Raw genomic sequence first — 11,628 nt, 5'->3', positions numbered from 1 at the left:
CGGGGGGACCTAGTGAATGACCTGCAGAGAGCTGGGACCAAAGTAACAAAGCCTACCATCAGTAACACACTACGCCGCCAGGGACTCAAATCCTGCAGTGCCAGACGTGTCCCCCTGCTTAAGCCAGTACATGTCCAGGCCCGTCTGAAGTTTGCTAGAGTGCATTTGGATGATCCAGAAGAGGATTGGGAGAATGTCATATGGTCAGATGAAACCAAAATATAACTTTTTTGGTAAAAACTCAACTAAGTCGTGTTTGGAGGACAAAGAATGCTGAGTTGCATCCAAAGAACACCATACCTACTGTGAAGCATGGGGGTGGAAACATCATGCTTTGGGGCTGTTTTTCTGCAAAGGGACCAGGACGACTGATCCGTGTAAAGGAAAGAATGAATGGGGCCATGTATCGTGAGATTTTGAGTGAAAACCTCCTTCCATCAGCAAGGGCATTGAAGATGAAACGTGGCTGGGTCTTTCAGTATAACAATGATCCCAAACACACCGCCCGGGCAACGAAGGAGTGGCTTCGTAAGAAGCATTTCAAAGTCCTGGAGTGGCCTAGCCAGTCTCCAGATCTCAACCCCATAGAAAATATTTGGAGGGAGTTGAAAGTCTGTGTTGCCCAGCGACAGCCCCAAAACATCACTGCTCTAGAGGAGATCTGCATGGAGGAATGGGTCAAAATACCAGCAACCGTGTGTGAAAACCTTGTGAAGACTTACAGAAAACGTTTGACCTGTGTTATTGCCAACAAAGGGTATATAAGTATTGAGAAACTTTTGTTATTGACCAAATACTTATTTTCCAACATCATTTGCAAATAAATTCATTACAAATCCTACAATGTGATTTTCTGGAGAAAAAAATTCTCATTTTGTCTGTCATAGTTGACGTGTACCTATGATGAAAATTACAGGCCTCTCTCATCTTTTTAAGTGGGAGAACTTGCACAATTGGTGGCTGACTAAATACTTTTTTCCCCCACTGTATGTGCTATAAAACAGCAAAAGACCAATGATTACCAGAACCTTATCTTTGGTACAAGAGGGGAGGGGTAGATCCCCTCTAGTCTGAAATGAGAGTAGAGGATCTCTCGCTGTGCAGTTCTCTAGCAGCCCACTAATCCCTGAAAAATGATCTATCTGTGGGTAGAATGGTGAGGGGGGGCAACACACACCTCTGATGCACCCCAAGCCCCTAGGACCCCTCCTTTCACAGCCCTTATCTGGCAGACAGCTCCACCAGGCCTGCCCCATGTGAGAGGGGGGTGCGAGGGGGGACGGAAGGGGGAAATAGAGAGAGAAGGGGTCCAATCCTCCAGCCTACACTACCGCAATAATCGGCAGACATGCCTGCTCAGGGATTTCGGCAGGGCCTGAAGTAGGTCGCCCAATGATTGGGTTGTTGTCATTTTGTGTGCGGCCGTTTCAGGGCTAACGTCAGTTGTATTTGTCAAAGTGAATATGTCTGATATCCAGACACTGCGCTGGCACGGAAACTAATGCAATGTGCTTGAGGAAGCAGACGATGAACAAGCAATAATGCCACCATGTGTTCGTTGCATTTTGCCGCTTTATAAGAAGTATACTTAAGATTATTATCACTTAAAGTGCTATTTTAACACTTTTTTAAAACACCTTTTTTGATGAGAGTGTGGTTTGGATTAAAGCCTCAAAATATTGAAACATCCAAGAAAGTGCAAGGTTGCAGTTCAGTTGTCAGACTCTCCTAACCGGCATTGATTATGCCAACAGTATGTACTACACCAGACTGTAAGTATTATCTTCGTAATGGAAGTCTCCTACTAAATACAGTTTGGGGATTTCTCAATTGGTGTATTAATGTGCTAGCTCTGTCCAGCAGAATGACCAGACACACTCCTCATAGAACTTTAATGGTTTTGTCCACTCACATAATTATCGTTCATTTTAATGGACCATTTTCCAGGCTAGCAATAATGACAGAGCTGATGTCACACCAGGACATTGTGCTAACTTTTTCATTCACCTCAAACTTGACATTCAAATCCATACATACTGCATCACAGTTTCTCTCGTATCCCCTCTAGGTTCCCCATGAATCAAAATGCAACAGTATCTGCGGCTAAGGTTTGGTCTGTCCTTAAAAATCGATCGCATATTAATTCATCAGCGTATCTATTTATGATATAATTCATTTATTTATTGTATTTTGCAGACACTGCCATCACTGTACATTTTGATAGAGGAGCATACTGCAAACATACAGCATGACTTGAACTGTTTCCCCTTTGACCTTCTCCCTTGATAACCTTTTAACGCTGATAGTGTGTAGACACATTTCAACATGCACACTTTAACCCACAAAGTGTACTGGTCAACAGATTCATAACACTGAGCACTCCATTATTTAACTGTCAGACAGACACCGTCTTGCAGGAGACAGTTCACTGCAAGTCTCCTTCTTTAAAACTGCACTTAACATTTAAACATTTAACACCCCCTCATTTAACATTTCAACTGCCTCGCTCAGTTTCCCTGTTCTGTCACTGTGCCTGTGACTCACTGTATGGATACCTTCTGCTCTACCACACACACACACACACACGCACGCATGCACGCACGCACGCACACACACACGCACACACACATACACACACACACACTGAGTCGCTGCGCGGAGTGGTGGGTGGAGTGGGAGGAGTTTGTGTCAGAGGAGGTTGATCTGTACTGGGAGGTTTATAGAGTAGCAGATAGGGGTGCTGTCCCTACAAAGAGGGAATAGGAGAGACGCAGGCAATGAACGAGAGTAGACGGTGAGAGAGAGAGAGAGAGAGAGAGAGAGAGAGAGAGAGAGAGAGAGAGAGAGAGAGAGAGAGAGAGAGAGAGAGAGAGAGAAACACAGAGAGAGAAACAGAGACAGAGAGAGACTGAAAGAAAGTCTGCATGCAGCCAGCCTGGGACAGCTTGGTACTATAGAAAGACAGACGTTGGACTCTAGCACTAATTTCCTCTCTGCTCCACTGCAAGCCCAACTCCTTCAGCTCACCACTGCATCAGGAGAGCCAGCCCATGCTCTACCTGTGGAGAGGGAGCCGGCTTCTTTTTTTCAGACACTCAGCATCTAGGTCCTGAGGCAAGGGGAACTGAAGCAGAGTCCTGCAGAATTGCTGGTGAGTGTTTTAGTGTTTGTCCTAGTGGTCACATTTCCAGCTAGTGATGTGAGTGTGTTAGTCATTAACTTGTAATGAGTTCTGTTGTGAGTAATGTTAGATACAGTATGTTTAATTTTTTGTACAGGATGTCTTGGTTTGCCTCTCTGAAAGCAGATGGGATATCTGCTTCTTTTTCACTGAGTGTTAGCTGTATAAGGAAACATATTGTACAGACATAGGATCTTCATTGGATCACCCTGTTGCAGGATAACTTTATTTTAGGTTTAAAAAGGCTTCTGAAGTTTGTAATTTCCACTTAGAAATTTCAGTCTTGATTTTCCCTTATGAAAAATGGATCAATCCCTACAAAAATGTCCATTAATTATAATCCATATAATAATTCACATTTGCTGTTGCTGCAGGATTATTTTCCTGCTGTAGCAAACTGTCTCAAATGAAGATCCTACATGTACTGATCAAATGTAACAACTGAAAATGAATGGGGATAACATCAGTGTAGATTTATGTGACATTTACAGTCCTGCTGTCAGCTGAGTGACTATACTCTTTATGGTGGTATTTATGGCTTCTCTTTTTCCTTTGGTGGGACAGGAGGAGGAAACATTGCAGTAACAACTTAGAGTGTCTGTGTGATTATGGATGACTCCAGCCGTCATTCTTCGTAGAGCGTCTTCCTCCACCATGGTACAGCAAAGGGGACACAAATACCCAGCAGTTATGGACAGTGATACGAGCCAAGAGGTTTTCTTGGGACTGGGCGCAGATGATGGGGAGGAGGTTTTTGGACCGTCACCCTCCAACAAAGACCCCAACTGGTGCAAGACTCCCACGGGTCACATCAAGAGGCCCATGAATGCATTCATGGTCTGGTCGCAGATCGAGAGACGGAAGATCATGGAGCAGTGGCCAGACATGCACAATGCAGAAATCTCCAAACGCCTAGGCAAGCGCTGGAAACTCCTCCCCGACTACGAGAAGATCCCCTTCATAAAGGAAGCGGAGCGGCTCCGGCTAAAGCACATGGCCGACTACCCCGACTACAAGTACCGGCCCCGGAAGAAGAGCAAGAGCTCCATGCCCGTGCGGGTCGGGGACAAGGTCCCCTTGAAGACAGGCAAGTCCCACCTGGGTGGTCGCGCATCCGCTTCCGGCACCTCCACCGCCACCAGCAGAGGGCTCAAGGTCCGAACGCCTTCCTCCAAACACAGAGCCAGCTTCCACAGCAATAAGTTCAAAGGTTACGACGAGGGCATCAGCGATGATGACACAGTGGATGTAGAGCTGGCCAGTCCGGTGGCGAGCCAGCCAGGAGGGCAGAGGCCAGCCTTGGGTGTCTTCCACCACCAGCAGGCTGCCATGACCCCCGGCGAACAGCAGCCTCAGCTTGCAGCCCAGCTCAGAGTCAAAGTGTCTACCACCACCTCCCACCAGCCCACCTCCACGCTCCCTGTGGGCCTCTCCTCTGGGTCTCCTGTACCCCACAGCCTCCCAGAGTCATCCCCCAGGGTGTCCTCTTCCTCAGAGCCTCGGGCGCCCCTCTCCTCCACCGGCCGCTCCTCCACCCCCACCTCCACCAGCTCCTCCTCTTTCGTGTCCTCGGCCTCCTCCGACGAGGAGCTGGACGAGGAGATCTTGCATATTATCTCCAACGGCAACTTCGACAGCATGCCTATGGACTGCTCCACTCTGGACAAAGACTTTGACGCTGCATTTCACACCAACTCAGGATCCCACTTCGATTTCCCAGATTACTGCACCCCGGAAGTGAATGAGATGATATCCGGGGACTTGCTGGTGCCCAGTATCTCTGACCTGGTGTTCACCTACTGAGGCCCAACATGCCTCCACAGGATTCTGGCTTACTTGCAGAAGATATACTGACCTTCATTCATAAAATCCTGTGGTTTTTTGGTTATATTATAAATTGGACACTTTATTTTGTGTTTTCTCAATCAGGTCCGTAAGTGCTATTGCTTTTCTTTTCCCAGTATGCCACATCCTGATGGTCTGGTGTACAAACAGTGAAACGTTGCTCACGTCAAGCCTTTTATCAGAGTTAAAATATTCAGGCACAGAACAGGAGACCATGTACAAACAGCAGAGCAGACACTGAACAGATATGTTCTTAGTAGAGAGATAATAGTGCTTTTAACAGTAAATCTATTCAGTATTTTTTTTTCTCAGTATTAACAGGAGCATGTACAGTAGCATTGCCATGTCTTGCAAATGCATTTGTTGTATATGAAGCAGCATAACAACCATGTTCTGACATAATCAACCAAACTCAAGGCAGCAACTGCAGATTCAAATAAAAAAATGCATGTTATCAACAAATCATCTGTAAATATCAAAGGGTAAAAAGGGAGATCATGTGAGGAATAGTCCTTATGTTGCAGCTAATAGTCCTTATGTTGCAGCTAATAGTCCTTATGTTTCAGCTAATAGGAATCTGCAGCACTTGTCATCAGGCTTTTACAGTAGCATCAGTTAAAGCATAGGCTCTCGCCAGGAGAGAAATCCGCTGCAGACAAGTGCCAAGGAGCCATAATTTATTTCATACTCTGTAATTAGGTAACAGCACTTTCATCGCCTCGCTAATAGTGTAGACTCCAAGACATGGAGTTTATATAAACACAAGCCTTGTGTGTGTGCCTGATTCATTCCATAAAGTTGAGTCTGACTGTAGCGGTGGTTAGTGGTTAGAGAGTGGGGCTAAGTAGTGGAGGGGAAGAGGAAGGGAGGTTGGAGGAGTGAAAGAGGGGCTGGGGGGGTCGATGATGGGGGTGAGGAGAGGCTTGTCTTTCAGGGATCTGTGCATCTGTCCTTGCAGGCAGCAGCCTTTGTGCCGGGGTTCAGAGTGTGAGTGTGTGTGTGTGTGTGCATGTGTAAGTGCGTGCATGTGTGTGTGAGTGTGTGTTTGAGCTCTACTGAGCAAGCGTCTGCCAGCCGGGGGAGTGTAGGGGGGCTAGTGTATTCAGGGGGAGATGAGGACCATGGCCATCTACACACCCACCAGCACGGTAAAATTAATGTCATGTCTGCAGTCTGGCTGCAGCTGCCTGATCAGGGCCGATTCAGCGGTGAATGGAGGCGAAATCTGTGTCTGCCAGCTGTCCCTCCATTGACTCTCTCAGGGATAGTTTTTTCTAGAGGTCCTACTGCCTCCCGTGGCTCATTCATCTGCCCTGATCTGGGGATGAGATGCACACCACCTCTCCTCTCCTCCTATCATCCCTTATCTTCTCTCTCTCAAACAACCGTGAGGGGACGAGGTGACAGAGTGAGAGAGTGAGCCAGAACCCCCTCCCCCTCTCTCCACCCCAACATGTGAACTTTCTTATTTTCATCCCTCTCTCCTCATTCATGACATGGCCTGGCTTTGGCACCGTGGCGAAAAGGACCAGTGTTATTTATTTACTCTCCACCAGCAGCTGCCGAAAAGCCAGCCAGAAAGCAGAACCAAAACCCTTCCTTCAGTTCATATCTTATATAAACTGATGCTAATCCCTCGTCAGACCGACCTTGTTGGAGCCAGCCAGCATCCTCTAACAGAGGCTGCCCCATGCGGTGCAGTGTGTATCTGGAGCAGGCCATGGAGAGGCAGGGGACAGGTGATACATGATGGGACCATGGGAGATACGCTGGGAGTTTTCAGACCAAAATGCACCGTTTGGGGTAGCATCATAATGACTGTGTGGTACAGGGACCATGACGAGAACCGTACTGGATTTTTGTTGTGTTCCTCCTCAGTCCCTCCCCCCAGGAAACACCTGAAGGAACCAATGCTTGTCTATGTGCGGCAGTGTTTTAGTTCCTTGTGATGATGTCTAGAGAGAACTGCACCATAACCTTTACAGTACAATGTCTTCATTAGCAAAAAAATATATAAATTAATAAATCAGGTAACTTGCTTCTGAACTGGAAGGTGGCTTCCCTCGTAGATGTCAATGGTAGGAGAAGATAGATGAAGAGAGATGGTTCTACTACAACCAGAGGCCTTTAAGAGTCCATACAGCAACACTGTTTTCTTTTTTCTGTTACACATAAGTAGGAGTTCCTCAAAACTATTGGAAGGATACCGTGTGAAAAGGAAATAATCCAGCAACAACATCCAACCTCCATCTAAAAGTGAACTGCAATCAAGGTTTTGGGCGGCAGGTAGCTTAGTGGTTAAGAGCGTTGTGCCAGTAACCGAAAGGTCACTGGTTCTAATCCCCGAGCCGACTAGGTGAAACATCTGTCGATGTGCCCTTGAGCAAGGCACTTAACCCTAATTGCTCTGGATAAGAGCGTCTGCTAAATTACTTAAATGTAAAATGTAGACATACTGCATGTGTCCTAGTGTTAAAAAAGTGATTGCCAGTATTCTGTACTTTTAATACGCACCTTCTATTGGTTAGCATAGACAAAGTACGGTAAAGTTCACAATTCCTGACGAAACAGGTGAAATTACAAATGCAGATTCAGCAAAAATGTCTTGGCTCACAAATTGAATGGGTATTTCACCTCTTGATCATGCACATGTTCTGTCTGGCTATAATATTAGCAGTCAACGAACCTACAGTACCTTACATTGTAAACATCCTATGGTAAAGGAACCAATACTGAATTCAACACCAGCAGTAAAAATTGGACTCAGGACTAAAGTAACAGCTTACTGTGGAACAGCTCCTATTAGTTTTAGTCATTTCTAATGTGCTTTGTATGTCTGTATATTAGATCATGCATCTGAAGAAAAAAAATATGTGTAGCTGCAAGAAAATGTGATACTGCTAAGTAATACCTTTTCAGATTCAATCTTTGAAAGTACAGTGTGTTTCAATCATTCAGGTGCATTTAAGTGTAAATAAAATATTTATTTAAATACATAAAAATGTTTTTTTTTCTTAAGCAAAATGTTGAAAGGGAACACCCTTGACCTAACCTAACCAGCATTTCCGATTATTTATATAACAGTTTTTTTTATTAGAATGATACTTCTAGGCTAATTTTCTTTCTTTCTTTCATATTTTAAAAAGAGCGCTAGAAAACGGGCTAGACAACTCACAGATGGGCTTCAGCAAATTAGTGTCAGCGTGATAAATGCAAAAAAGCTGGAGAGAAATTAAGCTGGATAAAAATACCCATCTGGTGGCACCTCCTACTTTGGGCCAGCCTTTGATGAATAGCATTCCCTGAGATGGAAATACAAGGACAAAGCAAATTTCATAGAGCTGTTGGCCCCCCTCCCCTACCGCCTCCCACATCACAAGTGGGGCACAGGAGCCCCTGCCATACTGAGCATGTCTGTCTGTCTGTCTGTCTGTCTGTCTGTCTGACTGTCTCCAGCTACAGCGTCACGCATGTGGCTGCCACCATGGAGACAAGGGGCCCTCAGCAGACCCAGTCCAGGGCTATAGGGGTCCACAGGGGCCACTCTCAACCTCAGGGTCCTAGTAGGACTTAACTTACCATTCCTTTAAACCACACTGACCTGACAACACAACAGCAGCACTGGGAGACCCGGCCTGCTGCACACAGAAGTAGCCAAAATACGACCATGATGCCTCACATTTAAGTACACGTTGTTTACAAGGTTTTATGGTATTATAAACTGAGCTGAATACAGAATGTTTCCTCCGTTTTTCGTCCTCGCAGCAAGGGTTGTTTTGATTTGTTTACAATGTTAAATATGATTTGTAATCTATTCACCAGCACGGTCTTAGTTATGGCAAATTGTAACAAGACATATTTCTGTGATATGAAACAAACTGAATCTTGTTTAGCTGAAAATATGCTTGTTTTACTTTGATTCCTTAATGTTATTGTAGAACATGGGATAATGGGGATGTTTAAATATATTTTAATGTGCTACAAATGCATTGGATCCAGCCTACACTCCAGAGTGTACTAGTCGAAACTGTCTAATCAAATATATAAGGCTCACCCCTATTCATCAGTATATATATTGTATATTGACATACATTTTATGATCTGCGTTGATGAATGTAATTGGTCGATAAGTAGTACCAAAATTCTGACATTGCATTGATAATAGGTATGCATGTACAAATAGTAAATGTCTCTGAAATTGGAGTAACTGCACTTCATATAGCCTCCCATGCAACACCTTGCAATTGAAAAATGGGGGGAGAGCGATGGTGAAAGTCATTTAGAAATATGCATCACTATGCTAACAAAACCTATTGCTAATATTGTCATATTGGAAACCCCCTCTGCTGTGTAGACTGTTTCATTCCTGCACTATTTTTTATGGATTGGTGCATAACAAACATGATGTATTTATATCAATCAGTCAATTGCTATATTGCAATTTGATAAAGCTAATTTATTCTGTGAGTAAAATGGTTAAACAGCTTACCATCTCGTTCATCTTAGTATCACATTTTACCAATAATTAGCATTGCTTTATCATGTATATGTATGCTTTTTGTAGTGTGGTACATTCAGCTGTTCTGACAGCGAGTATGTGGATAGAAATTAAAGCACTTTGTTGTAAATATGTACGTAGATCTGAGAGATGCCATTCTCATTTTGGATAGAGTGATCAGTGTAGTGACTCTCCATTACTGAATAAACTGCTACAGTCAACGTTGGATGTCTGTCTCAAATTCTCTGTTTCTGTCTGGGTTAGAGTGGAATTTTCTCAACGGTCTCTGTATCAATCTGGAAAGGGAATACTCTCAACTGCCTTCTGGGGTTTTAACAGTTGGCTTCCACTGTGACAACGTTACGTGTCGGTTGTTTCACTGTGTCTGTCAGGATGCAGATGTTCTTGTGGTCAAACCTAAGAAACCTGAACATACGCACTTATGATGTCATCCACTGTACATGTACACAATATATATTCGAGGCACACACTGAAACCACTGTCACACACTGACTGAAAACCCACCACAACACATTGTCACAAGCATTTTTTAACACTTAAAGTGTAGCGTTACTGTTATTTCAGCACAGTGAAGAAATACAAAACATAATCGAGCTAGGGGTTATTCCCGAATCCAACTGAGCGACAAAAATTATTCTAAAGGGGAATTATTTGGTCGTCCAAATATAGTGTGCCCTTCTGAATTCCCATTTAGAATTCTAACCTGAGTCTGCAGCCAGCCGGGCTCCTATAGCCAAAGGCCATGTTTGACTGCTTATGCTGATGGGGGTGACATTTATCCCTTTTGTCACTTCAGAGACTTACACATGAGACGGTGTGGTGAATCAAGCAGACATGCAGTGTGCATCAAGCAGACATGCAGTGTGCTCTGCAGAGTCATGCCAGCTACAGATTCAAATATGGGTTAAACAAATGGTATCAACGGCTGCTGAAATAGGGGCCAGATTGTGAATATTCAGCCCATTTCAGGGGTGAGTGACACTTTTTGTATTGTGAGAAGGAGCGAGTGTATTGTCGGAGCGAGCGAGCAGCGTGCAGCAGAGTAGACGTGGTTGGTTGGGTGGAGGTTTGATGTGTGTCACGCTCTTGATTCCCTGAATCTAATAAGCTGATTTGGTGAGAGACACCTGAGAGGATTACTCAAAGGATTATGGGTAGTAGCAGCTTTCACATTAGATTGGATGCACATCACACTCTCTCACATTAGATTGGATGCATGTCACTCACTACCACCCCCTCCCTCCTCTCCCCTCCCTCTCCACAACATACACTAGTTTACCCTGGAGTCCCACCATAATGTCTGACAAATAGCACTCTCCTAATGCCCTAAATACACAAATGTACATGGATAACTGTTTCTGATAACTAACTCCCAGTGCTAGGTGCCACAAAGATCTACAAAAGTTGTGAGTGACCTTACTCATCATTGCCCACCAAAGGGATCGACTGGCATCCATTTTGTTTCACTACCTGGACCCTTTTACCTTCTTACAGCAGCCCACAGTGATAAATGCCCCCAAAAGTGTGTCTGCCTAGTGAAAACAGCCTCATCTGTGGAACAGCTTATTGAGTTTCACAGGGATCTTGGGTAAACACATAGCTGTTTCACTGGCTGAATCATTGGAAGCTTACATTTCACTAGGACCAACTACCAGTGTGTGAGAGTGTGATTTGAAGGAGTCAGGCGCATGAGGGTAAATCACAGAATACAGAGTTTATTCCATAGTACACAGTTACGCTGGATAGCGTCAACAGTCCAAAACAGGCACACTGGAACAAATGCAGGCACACAGGAAAATATACCCCGGCAATACAAAGTACAGGTAGCTCCACCGAGCTACACTCATCTCACATGAAACAATCACCCACAGGTACAAGGGGGCAGAGGGAACACTTAAACACATAATAATGAGGGGAATATGAACCAGGTGTGTGTAATTGACAAGACAAGACAAATGGAATGATGAGATATGGAGCGGCAGTGGATAGAAGGCCGGTGACGACGAATGCCGAAGCCTGCCCGAACAAGGAGGGGAGGCATCTTGGGAGGAAGTCGTGACACAATGGCTCCGGTGGAATTAGC

The 11,628-nt window shown here is 44.7% G+C and overlaps 1 protein-coding gene across 1 annotated transcript; it reads left to right on the top strand.

Annotated features, from left to right (window-relative positions):
* Window positions 1–2,741: 2,741 nt before the first annotated feature.
* sox12 (SRY-box transcription factor 12) lies at window positions 2,742–7,159 on the top strand. Its single transcript, XM_041891661.2, has 2 exons — window positions 2,742–3,151; window positions 3,746–7,159. The coding sequence occupies exon 2, from the start codon at window positions 3,794–3,796 to the stop codon at window positions 4,982–4,984; it is 1,191 nt and encodes a 396-aa protein (XP_041747595.1). The 5' UTR covers window positions 2,742–3,151; window positions 3,746–3,793; the 3' UTR covers window positions 4,985–7,159.
* Window positions 7,160–11,628: the final 4,469 nt, after the last annotated feature.

Source organism: Coregonus clupeaformis, unplaced genomic scaffold, assembly GCF_020615455.1.
Source record: "Coregonus clupeaformis isolate EN_2021a unplaced genomic scaffold, ASM2061545v1 scaf0043, whole genome shotgun sequence".
Classification (NCBI taxonomy): Eukaryota; Metazoa; Chordata; class Actinopteri; order Salmoniformes; family Salmonidae; genus Coregonus; species Coregonus clupeaformis.
The sequence above is the reverse complement of the archived record's forward strand: the minus strand, read 5'-3'. Positions and strand labels throughout refer to the sequence as shown.